Source organism: Pseudoliparis swirei, chromosome 22 (genome assembly GCF_029220125.1).
Source record: "Pseudoliparis swirei isolate HS2019 ecotype Mariana Trench chromosome 22, NWPU_hadal_v1, whole genome shotgun sequence".
Lineage (NCBI taxonomy): Eukaryota > Metazoa > Chordata > Actinopteri > Perciformes > Liparidae > Pseudoliparis > Pseudoliparis swirei.
Genome location: NC_079409.1, coordinates 18,295,581 through 18,315,381, shown reverse-complemented (window position 1 = coordinate 18,315,381; position 19,801 = coordinate 18,295,581). Strand labels below are relative to the sequence as shown.

Here is a 19,801-nt window from a genome sequence, read left to right as displayed (position 1 = left end):
AAAGAAACAAAACAAGTTCAAATATTTTTTGGGAACCTTAAATTACTTCTGTTGTAATCTGGCGCTATCGCGAAAATTACAGGGAGTGATATCAGGGGGGCGGGCCGCCACCTTGTTGTAATGGTAGGGGAAACGCTGCTGTGTGTCTCTACCCTGCCGAACCCCTGAGAGTGACTCGCCGAACCCCTGGGATTCGATCGAACCCAGGTTAAGAACCACTGGGTTAGGGACATCTTCACAGCGATAGACTCGAGAGAACACAAACCCCGGCTGATCCTCCATGTACAAATGAACAACGTGTGTTCAGGTGGAAAAGGGTCTAGAATTGATATTCGAGAACAAACGTGGCCACATTTATCTATAGTCTCTGTGGTGCTCCTTTGAGATAGGCATTGTGGGGAACTCTGCTACAATCATGTCCTCCCATCACTCAAGTTGTTTACGCATTATGTGTCATGAGTTTATGTGGTTATGCAGGCTGCTTCAAAAGGTGCAGAGGATCCAGCTGTTTGTGCGTTGAATGATAAACACTGAGCCCTGTGTGTTGGATCTGCAATGAGCAGGGTCACCCACTGCTCTGTGTCGTAGGAGGAGTTCTGTTTCCCTGTGGAGTGTCTGTCTCTGACGGTGGATGAGGTGATGCACATCAGACAGGTGCTGGTGAAGGCAGAGTTGGAGAAGTTCCAGCAGTACAAAGACATTTACAACGCTATGAAGAAGGGGAAGGTAACTCTTCTTTGTGTACGATACTAGCTGTACAGAAAGAGACGATGAGTAGATGCAGTTGTAAAATACTTAATGAATGTTGCATTAATTTCTTGTTATTCTGACGTGGTCTTAATCCGTTTGTTTGTTTGTTTTTATTGCAGCTGTGCTTCTGTTGTAGAAGCAAAAGGTTTTCCTTTTTCACCTGGTCCTACATCTGCCAGTTTTGCAAAAAGTAAAATACCGTAAATATTTATCTTATGTTATTTAAACCAGGGGGATGAGCGACTGGTTTCATTCATCTCTTCCTTCATTTGCTCTCTCTCGCTCTTCTTTCTCCCTTTCAGGCCTGTGTGTGCGCAGTGCTGCAAAAAGGTGAGTCAAAGGCGATAAACCAATCAGCCAATTGCCTGCTGGTACAGCATGAAATCATATACCTTCATTTATTCTGATCAATCATGTGGTGCCATTCAAAAAAGTTAAAGTTTACTCTGCCTAAGTGAGCTGTCCTGCTACCGTATTGACCCACACACTCCTGATGAAGCAGATGAAGCAGACCGTAGATATTGAGGATGTTTCATGAAAAATGTTCAGCATTCTTTCTCAGTATTAATTTTGCCTCTACTTATTAACGTTCATGTCTTCCCTCTCTATCAGATGCGGCTTCCATCCAAACCTTACTCCAGCTTGCCCATCTACTCCATCGGCTCCACCAACACTCTCCCCAGTGAAAGGGTCGGTCCTATGGGACAAGGGTTGTCTGTGGCTGGAGGGCTGGGGCCGTCAGCAGTGGGAGGGGCCATGGCGCCCCCCACTGTGAAAATAGAAACAACAGGGGCATTGAAAAGAGCTGGAAAAGTCTCTGGACCAACTGCTGCTGCTGCTGCTGCCAAATGTGAGAAATCCTCCAGTAGCCCGCAGCGCCACGCCATTCACAAGACCATGTCCAAGTAAGAGCAATGAACACAATCCATCAGACATGTCAGACATGCACGTTGTGTCCTAATGTAAAACTAATTATCTTGTGGAGTTTGTATGATATTGATAGAGTGGCTCCTAAGACTAAAACGCAAACTGTAAATGAGTAAAATATATTGCACATGCAAATGATAAAACTTGTGGCAAAGCCAATAGGTGCTGCTGAAATATCCAGTCTGTATCTTTTGACAGTCTGCACTGTCACTGTGGCTGAAAAGTATGATGATCAGAGCTAGATACATCAACTGATTGGAAATAAAGGAAAAATGACAAACAGCTCTTATTTTACCAGGCTATTGGTGTTTAAAGGCATTGTTCACCCCAAAATGAAAAGTATATCTATTTTCCTCTTACCTATGGTGCTATTTATCAATCTGCATTGTTTTGGTGTGAGTTAATTGGGTTCGCTGTAGCTCATGGGGGAGAGTGGTCTTCCCATAACCACAAGGTAACCGGTTGCTCTCCCCATAGTTCATGTTGAAGTGTCCTTGAGCAAGACACTGAACCCCCAGTTGCTCCCTGGTCTTCACTGCAGCCTACTGTTCCTTAATAACTAAATTAAATTCAATTCAATTCAGTTTATTTGTATAGCCCAATTTCACAAATTACAAATTTGTCTCGGAGTGCTTTACAATCTGTACACATAGACATCCCTGCCCCAAAACCTCACATCGGACCAGGAAAAACTCCCAAATAACCCTTCAGGGGGAAAAAAAAGGGAAGAAACCTGGAGGAGAGCAACAGAGGAGGATCCCTCTCCTAGGATGGACAGATGCAATAGATGTAATGTGTACAGAAGGACAGATTTAGAGTTAAAATACATTCAATGAATATGACAGAGTGTATGAATAGTTCATAGTAGGCATATTCCACGATGGAGACCTCCACGATCCATCAGGCAGATGGCGGTGGGGAGGAGGAGGGCGGAGTCTCAACAGGACAGTGGCGTAGTCATGAGCAGGAATTCCACGACCCAGACGATCCATCAGGCAGATAGGATCTATGCCGTCTCATAGGGTCCGATGACCCCATGAGACGTAAAGTCAAAAGGACTTCCGCGGAGAAAGCAGAGTTAGTAACGTGTGATTGAGAGATGAAAATTCATCCTTAAGGAGAAAAAAGAGGAGATAGGTACTCAGTGCATCCTAAAACGTCCCTCGGCAGCTATAAGCCTATAGCAGCATATCAAGGGGCTGGACCAGGGCAAACCTGATTCAGCCCTAACTATAAGCTCTGTCAAAGAGGAAGGTCTTAAGTCTACTCTTAAACGAGGTGACTGTGTCTGCCTCCCGGACTGAAATTGGAAGCTGGTTCCATAAAAGAGGAGCTTGATAACTAAAGGCTCTGGCTCCCATTCTACTTTTTAAGACTCTAGGAACTACAAGTAGTCCCGCATTTAGTGAGCGTAGCTCTCTAGTGGGGCAATATGGTACGACAAGCTCCTTAAGATATGATGGAGCATCACCAATCAAGGCTTTGTAGGTTAAGAGAAGAATTTTAAAAGTGATTCTTGATTTTACTGGGAGCCAGTGCAGAGCAGCTAGTGCAGGAGTGATGTGATCTCTTTTCTTAGTTTTAGTGAGAACACGAGCTGCAGCATTCTGGATCAACTGGAGGGACCTAAGAGATTTATTAGAGCAGCCTGCTAATAAGGAGTTGCAGTAATCCAGTCTCAAGTAACGAACGCGTGAACCAATTTTTCTGCATCTTTTGAGACAAGATGTGCCTGATTTTTGAAATATTACGTAGATGAAAGAATGCAGTCCTTGAGATTTGCTTTACGTGGGAGTTAAAGGACAAGTCCCGATCAAAGATAACGCCAAGATTCTTTACAGTGGTGTTGGATGCCAGGGCAATGCCGTCTACAGAATCCACATCACCAGATAATTGATCTCTGAGGTGCTCAGGGCCGATTAAAATTACTTCGGTTTTGTCTGAGTTTAACATCAAGAAGTTGCAGGTCATCCATGTTTTTATGTCTTTAAGACATGCTTGAATTTTACAGAGTTGGTTGCTCTCCTCTGGTTTTATCGATAAATATAGTTGAGTGTCATCTGCATAACAATGAAAGTTTATGGAGTGTTTCCTGATAATATTGCCCAAAGGAAGCATGTATAAGGTAAATAAAATTGGTCCAAGCACAGAACCTTGTGGAACTCCGTGATTAACGTTGGTGGTTATCGAGGCGTCATCGTTTACAAATACAAACTGAGATCGATCTGATAAATAGGATTTAAACCAAATTAGTGCCGTGCCTGAAATGCCAATCGACTGCTCCAGTCTCTGTAACAGGATGTCATGGTCAATGGTGTCGAATGCAGCACTAAGGTCTAACAAGACCAGGACAGAGAGGAGTCCTTTATCTGCTGCCATTAAGAGGTCATTTGTAATTTTCACCAGTGCCGTCTCGGTGCTGTGGTGTTTTCTAAATCCTGATTGAAATTTCTCAAATAAACTATTATGATGTAGAAAGTCGCACAACTGATTTGCGACCACTTTCTCAAGGATCTTGGAGAGGAAGGGGAGGTTAGAGATCGGTCTGTAGTTAGCCAATACCTCTGGATCCAGAGTGGGCTTCTTCAGGAGAGGTTTAATAACAGCCACCTTGAAGGAGTGTGGTACGTGGCCTGTTAGCAGAGACACATTGATAATATCTAATAGAGAGCCGCCAATTAAAGGCAAAACGTCTTTAAGCAGCCTCGTCGGGATGGGGTCCAAGAGACAGGTAGACGTGTTTGAAGTAGAAACCGTTGAACCGTTAAAGATGGGTCCTTAATAACTAAGGATGGGTCAAATGCAGAAAAGATTTTCCTACGGGGATAAATAAAAGTGTCCATTTCTTCTTTCTTTCTCAACCTAGTTTTAGTTAAGTTTCTCCCCAATAAAATTGGGACTATAAGGCACTTGGCTTGTGGTGATCAAAGCGCTAAAGAAAGCACCGTTGAAAAACTCGACAGCTATCTCATAAAATAGATACCGCCAAAATCTCGGCAACTCAAACTAAAACAATCTAGATTGATAAATAGCACGACAGGTAAGAGGAAATACGTGTTTGGGATTCTGGGGAGGAGTCCTTTTAATTAAAAGGTGTTGTGCATTGATATATACAGGTATAAACTATGATGGACTTGACAGATTCTGAGGCTCCATTGTATAAGAATCACCACCGCTAAGTTGCAAATAATGGTAATGTGAACATGTAAAATGTCCCAAAAAAAGGCTCTTCTTTGTTATTAGCTTTAGCTGCACTTTGTCAGCCTCATCTGTAGCCTACACAGACTAACCCTAAAAGGATGTAGTTTATGCAAATAAAATGTATGCCAAACGATAATATTAACAAGTTAGCACCTAATATTTGTCTTTTACCATGTTGTAAAATACTGTAATGTATACAGAGGTCCTGCTCTGGGGAGAAGAGGGTAAAGGGGTCTCAGATTTGACAAGCTGTGCACCCTGTTCAAGTGCTGGCTTTGAGATGGTTGTCACCATCAGAGGGAATAATATCCCTCACCAATATCGGTCATGATTTGGTCATTTATCTCACCCCGTAGTTTGATCGTTAGGATTTCAGAATTAATGTCATTCTGAAAGTCTTTCACGGCTCTCACTCCAGTACTGTAACACCCAGTATGAATAGTTATGTACAGCATCTATACTTTACTATTGCCTATTTCTTACTGTAGCAGGCCTGAGGCCGCCACCCGTGGGTTTCCCCCCCCAGCACCAAGGATCCGCCAGACAGCAAGACGTGTTGTTCAAGGACATATTTATTTGCACACACACGACACCGAGCAAACCACAAAACACGTGCCTCTGCTCACCTCTCCCTCTCCACTCTCAAGTGGGAGCTTTTATAAGGGTGGCCTCGGCTGCTGAGTGATTGCCAATCACCAGCAGCCGAGGCCAAATCAGACACAGCTGCCACACTTACACTCACATTTTAGACACACTGCAAAGTCTTCACCCATAGTTCGTTTGATATTTTAGTTCTGACATACTGAAGGAATAAGACTGACATCCTTTTCAAAGGGTTCCACTTCTCCTCTGCACACTTCTGTTGTTTGGGTTTTAATATCTGCACCATTTCACTTGAACTGGATTGCATTTCCCTTACTCTTTGTGTTTGGAGATCTGGTATTTGCACATTTCTGGAAGTTCCGGTTTTGAGATATCTTTCTCTGAGATTGGTAAATTCATCAGCAGCATCTCTCTCCAGGTTCTCGAAGCATGGCTCTTTGAAGTCCCATGAAGAACTGGAGCTTCCCTCAGAGCTGACGGAGGACTGGGCCACCATGGAGGTGTGCGTGGACTGCAAGAAGTTCATCTTTGACATTATTGCCTCCAGCAAGCACAGCCTGTCGCTGGCCACCAAGAGAGCTCGCCTAAAACGCAAGACCCAGTCCTTCTACTTGTCATCGCCAAAAGGAAGGGAGGAATACCGGCCCTCTGAGCGAACAATCAAGGAGATATGAAACTCTCTTGCTCTCTTTCTCTCTCTCTCTCTGCACAATTATAAAGATTCAACCATTTTAATTTAAGTTTATTTTATATAGCCCAATATCATAAATTAAAAATTTGCCTCAAAGAGCTTTACAATCTGTAAACATACGACATCCCTGTCCCAGGACCTCACGTCAAAATTAAGATCGATCTGATAAATAACATTTAATCCAATTTAGTGCGGTAGCTGAAATGCCAATCGACTGATCCAATCTCTGTAATAGGATGTCATGGTCAATGGTGTCGAACGCAGCACTAAGGTCTAACAGACCAGTACAGAGATGAGTCCTTTATCAGCACTAAGGTCTAACAAGACTAGTACATAGATGAGTCCTTTATCAGCACTCAGGTCTAACAAGACTAGTACATAGATGAGTCCTTTTTCAGCACTAAGGTCTAAAGACAAGTATAGAGATGAGTCCTTTATCCGATGCAATTAAGAGGTAATTTGCCAATCGACTGCCCCAGTCTCTGTAATAGGATGTCATGGTCAATGGTGTCGAATGCAGCACTAAGGTCTAACAAGACCAGTACAGAGAGGAGTCCTTTATCTGCTGCCATTAAGAGGTCATTTGTAATTTTCACCAGTGCTGTCCCTGTGCTGTGGTGTTTTCTAAATCCTGACTGAAAGTCCTCAAATAAACTATTATGATGTAGAAAGTCACACAACTGATCTGCGACCACTTTCTCAAGGATCTTGGAGAGGAAGGGGAGGTTAGAGATCGGTCTGTAGTTAGCCAACACCTCTGGATCAAGAGTGGGCTTCTTCAGGAGAGGTTTAATTACAGCTACTGTGAAGGAATGTGGTACGTGGCCTGTTAGCAAAGACACATTGACAATATCTAACAGAGAGGTGCCAATTAAATACAAAACGTCTTTAAGCAGCCTCGTCGGGATGGGGTCAAAGAGACAGGTTTACGGTTTAGAAGCAGAAACCATTGAAGACAACTGGTCAAGGTGGATGGTAGAAAAGCCATCCAAATATACATCAGGGCATAGAGCCGTTTCCAAGGCCACTTCACTTGAGGATAGATTGGCACTGGTTGAGGGCAAGAGATCCTCAATCTGGCCTCTAATAGTTAGAATCTTTTCATTGAAGAAGTTCATGATGTTATTACTACTGAGGTCTATAGGAATACACGGCTCAAGAGCTGTGACTTTCTGTCAGCCTGGCTACGTGCTTAAGAGAAACTGTATATATTCCTACTATACGTGTATACTTCAGTCAGATAAAGCTAAAAGTCAGAGTGATATGAACCTCAGTTCTTTGTTCCTGTGTCCTGTACAGCTCCTTCTTTTTTATTATGACCATAACATAGATGTTCCTTTAATCTCTGGCCACAGACTTATCAGTCAAGAAACAAGAACTGTTGAGATGACAACGTGTCAAAGTAGAATTACCCCCAGCCCCGTCCACTCGGTCCAACTCAACTCACTCCAAATCGATAAGCACAAGACAGACAGAGGAGTGATGTGTGTTTGACCTCCTGTGTCACCGGCACTGCAGAAGACTCAAGGCCTGCAGAGATCATACTGAAAATAAGACATTTTAGACTGTACATTTTATATGGGTTTTAATTTCTGTATTTGTACACATGTGCATACAGTAAATGATTGTTCGATGAAGCTACCCTCTGCTTATTTCAAGTTGGAGTTGTATTTCGAGATTCTCCCTCACAATCCTCTTTACCGAGTGTACTCCAATTGGGCCTCCTTCTTTGTTTCCGCGCATCCGTTGTTGTTATTTTTTGCAACAAATGTCAAATCTATTATCTCAAAATTAATATTCAAGTATCTAATAAGCACCGCTCATTTTTCTATTAAGATTGAAGCTAATCCGCTAATCCAAGACTGTGTGGGTCATATTTGATGAAATTTGATTGACAGTGCTCGAGCACTCCAGCGATTTCAGTATTGCACTACCATAAAGCAAGGGGACAGATTATGACAAGAATGGGGAATTTTAAAGCTGCAAAGGCTGAGGTGTGTGTGTGTGTGTGTGTGTGTGCGTGTGTGCGTGTGTGTGTCCATTTGTCCCCATATAAGCTTCAAAAAACATTTTCCACAATGCAACTCCACTGGATCCTTCGTTAAAACGTTCCTGACTGGTTCCTGACTGGTTCCTGACTCCCCACGCCTTTCAAACTCCACAGCCCCAAGTTGGTAACACATATAACACAAACAAACGTCCCCACAGCTGTCAATTCAAAAGTTGCTAAATCCTGATTGGTGCAAGGCACATTACATCATCCGGTTCCAAATGACATCATCCGTTTCATGTGGGCAAAACAAAAAACAGAAATCTCTTATGCAGAATGATCTAAAATATTCTAACTTTGACAGAAAATGTCTTATTCATATTGAAGGTAAAAAAGGAAGTTATATTATATATTATATTATTATTATATATATTTTAGGGCCTTTTGAAGCACATTTCTCAACCATACATTAATACATTGCAACTTAAATTTTAATGTACCTTTTTTAAATGTAAGGTAAAAATATTTTATTTTTTGCATTAATATAAATGAAATATCTGAACTTATAATATTTTTTTTACATTAGATTTCTGACTTGTTTTTTGTAATGTGAGTATTAGGCAGCAAACACATACTCAACTTCTTAATATGGTGCCTTTATGATTTACCACCAACATTAAGAGACTCATTGACAGGAAGAAATACATGACTTTTTGTTTGGATTTCTATTTCCCTCTGCATCCCATTCCTCATCTCCCTCCTTAAAACATCTCTGCCTTAAGAACTGCCTTTTGTGATCACTATTGTACATTGAACAGTCATCTTCTGTAACTACATACTTTGTTTGACAGGCTGCAGATATGTGTCTCTGAGAGGGAAACTATCCCAGTACAGTGTGGGAAGTCTACAGGACAGTGTGACAGCAGGATGCATGTACGACGGTGTACTTGTACCCTCAATTTGTATTACCTTTAAGCTGTAACTCCCCTCAGAGAGTACACCACATGATGACTACAACAATAAACTATAAAGCAATACCTGATCAAATTATCTGCTTTGTGCTGTATTCAAGCAAATGTCTTTCTCTTTCAAATAATATTCATATTTCATTTAATTCTTATTTGTACTATTCTCGCATCTATTATTAATGCACTCAATAGATTCTTTGCATTTACACTGTTTGATGCACATATTTACACATATCTCCGATATTTCTCATCCCTTATTTTTATTTATATTATTCATTTTTCTTCTCTACATATATTGCGTTCTATATTGTAGCAGTATGTACATCATTTACTATTTTCATATAATGTATTCAACATTTTCTTATGTTATATATAAGAGCAACTGAAATGCGGCAATTTTTACAGGGATCCCCTCTGATTCTGAGTTTGGAAATGCTCCTGATGTCCATCCAGGCGAGTCAGGATGATGATGGTGGGAGTCTTCCATCAGGGCTGGTCACAACCGGAGACTGAGGGTCAAGCCGGTCCCAGCACGTGTCCTCCTTATCACCTGTTTGTCCCTAAGGTCAAACAGGCATTACATATCCATGTATACCGTGTCAAACCTGTCTGGGAGAGTCCCTTGGTGCCGGCTAATCCTCCTCCACCCCCTTGCCTTATTGAAGTCGGTCCTGTCTACTCGGTTCATGGCCTGCTTCGCTCCCGTGGGTGAGGTCTTTAGTACCTGGTTGACTAGGAAGGAATACGATTTGGAGGAGAGACAATGGGTTCCGGCTCGTAACATCTGTGACCCCTGACTTATTGGCAGTTTTCATCGGCACCACCCGGAGCATCCTCCCAGGACTAAGACGCCTGGCGGGAACACCCAGCAGCACAACGAGGGTCTTTCATCAGGTTCCAAAGATTCATTTATAATTACTTGTAACAGAATAGTAGGCCTACTGTAAAAAGGGGACGAATTGTGATCGACAAAAAATGAGGATTTAAGTCAAATTTTCATCACATTCTGGCTTTTTCTCGACCATGTAAAATAATAAAATTCCTTTACACATGTATATTTATTTTGAGCAGAAAAATGTACACTGCCTGTCAAATGTTTGGAGTCACCTGGTATGTTGATGGTTTTTTTCCCCTTCAATTATGACTATTTCAGAGACAAAAAGAGTATAATTCAGACAATAAATGTATTATTTACATTTATAACAATGTTATCCCCAAAAGAAGAAGAAGAAATAAAGTCTGCACATTATTACATGCTAAGGGAGAATATTGTTCCAACTATTTCCCCCCAAATACCTTTTTAATTTGTATAAATGACCCAAGCTCATTCTCGAAACACAATGGTGCATTTGGGTGTAGATATGGTGGGCCTTCTGCAGTCTACTGAGATTGAATAGTTGTATACTGTGATTTGTGTTGTCAATACTTTGTCCATCTGATATTTATTGATCTAATTTCAATACTGATAATCCTATACTAACCTTCTATTTATACTGTGATGTTTTAAGAATAGCTGTTAATATTGACACACCTGTTAATATTTCATCTTTTTACAGGTATTGATGTGCGTATGAAACAGAAACAGGAACTTATTCCCTTGTAAATCCGCACACAAAAACAAAAAAATTAAATACCTTCTTTTGTTTATTTTTTACCACTAGATTTTGCAGTGACATTGACTTAGGTTGATGATGATGATGATAATAATAACGCCGAAAATGTTGATGTTTTGTCGTGTTATTGCTCTTTCAATAAAGTTGCATTAAAAAAAAGTGTGTTACCATAGTTACGTGTAAACTGTCAAACAAGTTTGTTTTGGAGGACAACGTATTGTGGAGGAAATAACTAACGTTAACTAAAGTAAGTGACTGCTACATTGAATATGATCTTTTCTCATCAAAGTTAGCTAGCGTATTGCAATAGTGAACTGTTATTTTACCATTGTAAATATATATATTTACCTTACTCTTGCTTATCGGTCAAAGTGCGTTACTTTTGAAAAATAGCATTTCTACTTAACGTATTTTGGAAGATTTGGTATATGAATGAGCTAACGTTAGATATCACATGTCACTAGTTTACGGATACCAATCATGCTAGCACCAATTTGAAGCCAACTTCGCTAACCTCGCTCATCATGCATGTCAAACGTTATTTAACTTCGTAGCTTCTCTGTTTCGTTAGGATGTTTTCCCGGATTCAAAGTCTGGGACTGGCCGCTGTCCTGGAGGATTGTTCAAACCAACTGGACGTATTGGGACTGACCCTGGCGGTGCAGATGGACAAGCAGAGAGGCCCTGCAGCGGAACAGGTGACGTCAATGTGCTGGACTGTTTGTGTGGTTCTCAAACTGTGGGGCGCGCCCCTCTAGTGCGACAGTGGTGGTATTACAGGTGGGGCCCAGGGGGAAATGTATTGAGAATGTACAAAGTACACGGACATAAAACTCAGTAGTTATTACATGCATGGCGAAATGCCTGTACTTTCGTGTAAATATAAGTTACGCCGTTTAACAGGTTATGCGTGCGCACGCGCGACGGCCAAGATAACGCGACAGCCAAGATTCTTGCCGACTTGAGCCTAGATGTGGCGAGATTTGCAGTGTAAAACTGTCCGCAAAACTTGTTTTGTTTCGTTTTGCACAGGTTGAACTCACAGGTTGTTATTATCTTGAAAATATATTCAGATCAAAACAGGTTAATTGCAGCCACCATGAGCATTTTCTTCCAAATATTAGTTATTTATTTCGTTTTGTGTGTGCGTGTGTCTGTTTGTTTGTTTGTTCAGGAAAAAGACAGATTGACCAAGCTGAGGATATGCTGGTGGGTAGTACCGAAAAACAGCCAGAAAACATCATGTTGCTAATAATTTTGTGACTCACTTTCTGTCTGTGTGTTTCTCTCTCGGCAGTCAGTCCGTCTCGCAGCAGGTGTTTAAGCTGCATTCGGAGCTGGAGGAGAAGCAGAGCTGCAGTTCTTTTTTGAAGGTGGTGGAAGAAGTGGAGCAGAGGAAGAAGGCTGAGGTCACGAGAAGGTTAATCAGTGCATCCATTTGGAAGCCATGTTTCCTAATCATTAGTACAAGTCCTTTTGTAGACATGGTGATGTGGGAAATGATTGCTGTTCAAGAAAGGGCAAAGGAAGGCGGAAGTCTCTGTAGTATCATTAATATGAGCGTCTCTCCACACAGAGAGGCAAAGCCAGAGCTGAAGCAAAGAACTCAAACTCTACAGAGACAGCAAGAAGAGTTACATCAAAAAGAAAAGACACTGAAGGTGAGAAAGTAAGAGTACATTTAAAAACCATAACGGTCTGCATTATTAGCTGTTAGAGGTTAGAGAATCTGTTCATTGGAATAATTTATTTGAAAAAACAAATACAAAATGTTTGTCTGTAAATTGGTGAATAATCCATGGTGTCTAATACCTCCAATACTACTGCCCCCAGGACATGTCCCTTCTGTCCAGAGACCTGAATGATCAGCTGAATGTGCAGTCATCAAGGAAAAAGTTTGAGGAGAAAATCAGGGTGCTGGATATACTGAGGGACGCCAAACTGGCTGAGGAGCTGGAGGACCAGCGCGAGGTGGGTCCAACAGACTTGGTTAGTCCCACCCTGCCAAGCTGCCAAGTCTCGAAGACGAAGATGTTTTCAAATTGATCCTGTATCAGGATGCAGACATGGCCTCCGCCGTGCAGTCTCTGCCCTTTCCGTCCAAAACCAGAGAACACAAACCTCTCTCAGCATGCAGTGTTGCTAAAAAAAAATCTTGAAAATCTACAGACCTTAGAATTATATTTTGTCAAAATGATGTCCTTGCATTCTCTCAGCTGCTGCAGATCAAGTTGAAGCAGGAGAAGGATGTTCACGAAAGGTCTGTGAAATTCCTTCAAAGTCGTCACAAGGTTGGTAAATATCAACCTCATTGTTAACAACAGACAAATGTTATCACGATTATTTCTGCTTTTGGAGGCTCATGAGCTATTCTGTAGTTTAAGAGTAGTTTAAACACTTAAATGCAAATACTGTGTTCTCAGAAGCTGTGGTTTATACTGCACCTGTTTACTGCATGCTGAGAACTTAACATTTGCATTTAATTTGCTGTGTCGTCTCAATGTCATAAGAGGTCACTGTTCCTGAGATTGATCCTAACCTGTGGCACACCAGAGCCTGCATGTTAAACGGCTAAAACTGTGAGAGTTTGGACTTGAGTTAAAAATGAAAGTCCTTCCCTTTTACCCGTAAACTTTAAATCTTACAACTTCAAAATCCTCGTTAAATAGAGAAGACATTTCTACAGATCAACTGATGTGAACTAAAACTAAGATAGTTCAGTAATTAAACTTAAAAGGTGTCTCATCTGCCCACGAATTGAAGCATAGTTATTTATTACTGACAGTAATTAATGCACCAGCACAAATCTAGTATGGTTAATTTGTCTTAAAATATCAGGTTAACAAGGAATCCACAAACAGGCAGTTAACATTTTGAAAATTAATGATTGGTTAAAAGATTGAACTCAGGGAAAGTGCAAAACAATTAACACAAAATATTATGTCGGTTTTTAGGATGCAGACATTTTTGTCCTGGAAGAGAAAACTTTATAACGGATACACAAAAGGTCAAATTGGTTGCTCATGCTTTGCACCAGCACCTGAGCTATCGCATGTGGTGTCGCCATTAACACTGAGTCAGGATTTGCAGCAGCAGCTGCAGCAGTTGCAGCAGAGCACTGGACCGATGCTGCAGGAGAAGGAGCAAGAGCTCAACAGCCTGTGCTGCAAGAGAGCCGTGAATTTGGACAGGCTGTCAGAGATGAGGAGAAAGGTGAGTGACTCCTTAGTGCTGATTGTGACGCACCACATTCACTATTAGTCGAATATTAATGAGTTGCTGAGTTGTGTTAAGGTCAGGGAGATGGAGCAGGTGGTGTTGGAGGAGCAGGAGGAGCTGAGGAAGCTGCGTCGACAGCAGGCGGAGGCCAGAGCTGCCACCAAGGTAACAACACTGCCCCACGTGCCTATCAGATTTGTCACTCTGGTTATGTAGTCATCTCTAATTCTGACCCTGGCCTCTGTGAACGGGCAGATTCAGGCTTGGTGGAGAGGCTGCATGGTCCGCCAGGGCCTCGGCAGTTTCAAAAAAGCAGACGACAAGAAAGGCAAGAAGAAAGGAAAGAAGACAAAGGAAGAGAAGAAGACGAAGAAGGCAGTAAAGAAGAATAGGAACTGAGTACATAATACAAATTATGTATTGTATGAAAAAATGTTTTTGTCAATTCAAACAAGCAGTCTTTAACTAAATAAAAATAATAAATAAATACAATAATCCAAATAAAATATTTCAGGCAAACAAGAAAAGTAGTAAAGTATTCTATCATATATAAACATTTCAGCAGACATAATAAAAGCACCTTGAGTCAAAGTCCTATTATTCCATATCATTAATGCAAGAAATATAAATGACTTCTGGCAATCAAAACTACTAAGTACTGTTAATGACCAAGGGCCATACACTTAAAAACATGTTAATGCCTGTATCATGTCATGATAAGGCTTTCCGTCAGACTCACAGTACTTGAATACAGATAATATAAAAATTCCACATAAACTGTCTCTTTTAACAGAGTACAGCAGTAAGCGTATCAAAGAGACGGGACTCATCAAAACGTCACAACCATAGAGGAAACAACTATGTTCAGAGTTCTCCCATCTTTATGTACTTGGGGTTTAAATATGTCATCTCTGGCTTTTTAAAATTGTTTTAATTTGTACTATTCTGACATTTTAGTAATTAGTTAACAAGAAAGTAAAGATTATAAATAAATATAAATTAAAATGAAATTCCGATGTTGCCCGAAAACAATTATGCCACAGGAGTAGCTAAGCCATATTATCGAGCGTATAGCCAGTGGTTCCCACACCCCTAAGAATAACATAAGTGAGTCAAAGCAGACCAGAGACTGAGATTTTTTTTTTTCAGTTTTCTGGAGACTGAGAACTCATTCTGAGTTTGAGTTGTGAGCCTTTCAAATATGACAATGTTGCTGGACTGTGTGTGTGTGTGTGTGTGTGTGTGTGTGTGTGTGTGTGTGTGTGTCTTCTTCGTGGGTCTGCTCAGCGTGCATATAGTTATCGTCTCCGATGATGACACAGTTGAGACGGGAGTTGTGGATGTTGGCTGATGCAATGGGAGGACAGAGAGGAGGAGGAGGAGAAGGAGAAGGAGCAGCAGTAGAATGCTGTGCTGCCCCTTGCTGTCCACAGCTGCAACTGCACCTCCCTTGATTTAAAAGACATGAACAAATTAGTTGGTTTCAGCTCTCATGAGTGCAGTCTGAGTGCTGTGATATGTAAGAGTGTGCAAATAAGACAAATAACTTTGTATATATTTCAGCTCAAATTGCTTTCAATCACAAGGGAATGAAATAATAATAACAAGACTAGGTTTGGCTGTTATTACCCACCCTGTATTTGGAGCTCAGATTCCCACATTAGAGGATGACTCTCGACCACAGTAGATGGGTAGGTGTCGTTCCCGATGACGCAGTCGATCAACGTGGAGTTAGTGATGTTCAAAATCAAAATGGTTGACGGCGGATTCTGGAGGGCCACTGTTTTTACGAGTGGGCGTTGGAAAGAAAGGGGGGAAAGGGAAGAGAATGTGAGAACGGGAAGTTGTTGTTTCCAGAGTTTTTGAAACGCATTACCATCATAAAGTTCCTCATGGTTCCTGAATAAGTTGTAAAAACCTTGCTTTGCATAAAAGCAAAAGCAAGGAAATTGTTCAGGTTTATTTTCGTTTGTATCGGTTTCAGGAATTCTAAGGTATATTCATCACATGCAGCATAAATATGTTGTAAGTAAAATACTCCTAGAGCTGTGCTAAAAGGCTGTACAAAATAAGAATAAGATCAAATAAGTTGACCTTCAATTGTGAATAAAATGTAATACAAAAAAAGATCAAACTAATAGATATGGTGAACAAATAAAGACCCTGGATGTTCTATTATAAACAAATAACAAAAGACAACAACAATGAATGAACAGGTTACCTAGTGTAGTTTTTTCATCTGTAGTTTGATGACAACATGAGACCTTGCACAGCAGCGCATCTTTGGAGCAGCAGAACAGCTTCTACTTCTTCTTCTTCTTCTTCTTCTTCTTCTTCTTCTTTTAAATATTTTGGCGCATGGCATCCAGTGAACGGTGCATTTCCACCACCTACTGTACTCCTCCTACTGTGCACCAGAGTACCCTATCCCCTTACAAAACCAAACAAACAAAACCAAACCCAACAAAATAAAAACAAAATAAACACAAAACAAAATCAATAAAACAAAACAAAACCAAACAAAACAAAAGGGAGATTCAAAATGTCAGTGATTTAAATTCTATTGCTCAATCCTGTTTCTTTCAAATATTGTAATAACTGTCCTGCCCCCAAATTGAATGCATCTGTTAGATTTAGTTCCTCCACTCCCAGCTTCCTCTTCAACCTGTGTCGCTCAAGTGTGTATTTCTGGCAATGACAAATGATATGCTCTACAGATTCTGGTACTTGACAGTGCTCACATCGTCCTGTTGGGTGTGTATTTACGAGATGCATTGTTTTGTTCAGCCTTGTGTGCCCAATCCTCAGTCTGGTTAATATGTTTTCTTCTGCGGTGTTTCTTCTAGCTGGCCTCCCTTTGCCAACTTCACTCTGTACCGCATACAGATGTCTTCCTGTTTCCCCTACATCCCAACTATGCTGCCATTCCTTAATAATGTTTCTTTTGATAATTGATTTAACTTCTGCTTCGCTGAGTAAAATGTCTGTCTTGTGCTGCTTTTCTAACGCTTGTTTTGCTAATGTATCTGCTCTTTCGTTTCCTTGTACCCCTCTGTGTGCTGGTACCCACATAAATGCTTCTACAATACCCATATTTTTAAGTTGGAACAGTGTTTCATATATTTCATTAATTAAATCCTGCCTGCTATGTGAAGTGAATGATTGTAATGAGGATAGTGCTGAACTAGAGTCTGAACAAACAATGACCTTTTCTACCCGAACCTCCTCTACCCACTGCAGTGTTGTTAAAATGGCCAACGTCTCAACTGTATAAACACAGATGATCTAAGGTTCTCTTTTTTACTTCATATTTTAAAGTTGGTATGGTGACTGCAAACCCAGTTCTCCCTGTATCAGGGTCTTTTGATCCATCTGTAAATGCTGGAATAAATGATAGGTATGTCGTCTCCAGTCTATCCACCACCATTCCTTCCTGCCATGTTATTATTGTCTTTAAATGCTTGGGTTTTGTCCAAAAAATAATGATCCACTGACACTGAGGGAAATAGCCATGGTGGTGTAAATGATAGCGGTATTGCAGGAGTGAATGTTATCTGATCCAATGACATATCTTTTGCTAATTTCTCACTGCTCCATGCGAAACACTCCTGTTTGGCCCTGTCTCTTTCCCAACATGGCAGAAGTACTTTTTTGGTTGGATGATTATCTCCAGAATGCCCTTGCAGGTTGGCCCAGTAATTTATAGTTCAGAGCTTGCGTCTCAAATGCAGTGGCATTTTACCCATCTCCACCTGCAGAGCAGCCACAGGGCTTGTCTTAAAAGCACCACAACACAGTCTCAGAGCTTGGGATTGCAACACTTGCAACCAGCTTCTTTCGTGAAGTTTTGCAGCTGATCTAAATACAACACAGCCATAGTCAAGGACTGACCTCATCAGAGCGATATCAATATTTTTAATTGCAGACCTGCTGGCTCCCCATTCTGACCCCGTTAGACACCTCATTACATTTAGAATTGTTTTACATTTCTTTACTATCCTCTGAATATGCTCATTCCATATTAATTTATCATCGAGCCACACACCAAGGAACCTAAAAACTCTCACTTGTTCAATCTTTTGTCCATACATCTTTATCTGAGCATCAACTCCTCTCTTCCTAGTAAACATGATTGTTTTAGTTTTCCCCACAGAAAATTTGAATCCCCATATGGTTTATGTTCTTCCCCCTCTTCCACAATGCTCCATCATTGGCAAATAGAGATCGTCCAATATCACCCTGGACTTGAAGGAAAACATCATTTTTCATGATGGAGAACAGTATCGGACTGATGACACTACCCTGTGGTGTACCATTCTCTAGCAGGTATCGTCTAGAATAGATACTGCCCCAATTCTGACTTGAATAAACCTGTTAATTAAAAAATCTTTCATCGTGAACTGGAAATCAAGGATTAACACACATATCTCACACTGGAAAAATTTAATGTCAGAATATATTTCAATGGAACAACTCACCTCATCTATCATTTACAACACAACAGAACACCACGACATCTGGTCATCATTCATTATATTTTTACAAACATGACACCACTCCTCTTATTTATTAGTTAATTCATAATGCACACACATGCATCTGTCTTTCTTTCTTCTTCTCCTTCTAATTATTATTATTATGTTTGTTTTGTTTGTTTGTTTTTTCCCCCCCACATATACTCTGACTTTATGATGTTATGTCCATTGTTTTGTCGTCTGCATTGTTTATTGTCCTCTAGGTGTTATGTCCATTGGCGGCTGGTGACATTTTTGGGGGGGGGGGGCGCAGTGGTTTAAATATCACTCAACAATGAGAAGAGAGGTTTTGAGTAGAATATTGTAAAAAACAAAGCTTTATTTCAAGAACACAGCGTGCTCAACACTGTCCAACAACAACTATCAACACACTGTAACTTTGGGCATGAGAGGTTCAGAGCAGCTTTAAGGAACATTGGGTTGGGTTTCAGAGGTTTGCAAAATAAAAGAGTTTCACCCTCACATGAAAGAGGTTCAGAGCAGATGTAACTGATGTGGAACGGGCATGGAAGAAGTCGGCTCAGATGGTGGATTTTCCCAGCACTTATTTATTCTGCAGAAGACAACAGAACACACACATTTGCCTTCTGATTTGTCTCTGCACTTCCACTTCCCTCAGCAATAAAAAAACATTGTCCATGGAAGACAGGACCACATTAAATCTAAATAATAACAATTCTCATCAAAAACCATGACATGTAACATACAAGGGGAAAACAGAGACCCCTAATGGACAAAATAAATAACTACATGAGCTAGAAAGTGGCTCAATGAAACCGCCACCAAACGTATATTTTGACAGTCTAAATGACACGACAGCTGGACGCCGGGATCGTATTAACATTCCATTACTGTATGTAACATAAACGGTTAATTTTTATTAAAGAATATAGCCAAAATAGTGCAAAATCGTTTTTCACTCAACTCACCCTCGGCAATATAAAACCATTGTGACGGAAAGACGGACTCAGGAGCAGGAAGTGCAACAGATGGAAAGCAATTTCCGCAGGAAACAGATTTTTAAAAATAACGCTAAATAAAAATAGCTCATTAAAATAAAATTCACAAACACTCAAGAATATCGTTGAACAACAAACAAAAATAAAATACAATACAGAGTGCATTTCTAACTGTTTGACAGAGTAGACCCACTATATGTAAAGAAAAGTAGCCTCCTCTCTTTAAAGTGGTCAAACTTCTCAATAACTCTGGTTAAAGTCAATCATGTCTGTAACCAGCCTGTTTCCATTATTCTGGAGGGAATGTGTCTGTTTTTCAGAACTTCTTCGTTGTGTTTTCGATGC

At 40.7% G+C, this 19,801-nt stretch overlaps 2 protein-coding genes across 3 annotated transcripts in view; both read left to right on the top strand.

The window, feature by feature from the left end:
* spire1b (spire-type actin nucleation factor 1b) overlaps positions 1–9,209 on the top strand; it is a 62,353-nt gene extending 53,144 nt beyond the window's left edge. For both annotated transcript variants that reach the window (XM_056406039.1, XM_056406040.1), the window contains 5 exons: positions 589–726; positions 870–940; positions 1,053–1,080; positions 1,363–1,655; positions 5,900–9,209. In XM_056406039.1, the coding sequence (XP_056262014.1) occupies positions 589–726; positions 870–940; positions 1,053–1,080; positions 1,363–1,655; positions 5,900–6,155 (786 nt within the window). In that variant the 3' untranslated portion in view covers positions 6,156–9,209. The remainder of the gene's footprint in view (positions 1–588; positions 727–869; positions 941–1,052; positions 1,081–1,362; positions 1,656–5,899) is intronic.
* Positions 9,210–11,315: 2,106 nt separating this feature from the next.
* Positions 11,316–14,799, top strand: iqcg (IQ motif containing G). The gene is made up of 9 exons (XM_056444782.1): positions 11,316–11,441; positions 11,918–11,952; positions 12,041–12,163; positions 12,320–12,404; positions 12,577–12,714; positions 12,960–13,034; positions 13,825–13,956; positions 14,038–14,127; positions 14,218–14,799. Exons 1-9 carry the CDS (start codon positions 11,316–11,318, stop codon positions 14,359–14,361), a joined length of 948 nt encoding a protein of 315 aa, XP_056300757.1. The 3' UTR covers positions 14,362–14,799.
* The last annotated feature ends 5,002 nt before the right edge of the window (positions 14,800–19,801 follow it).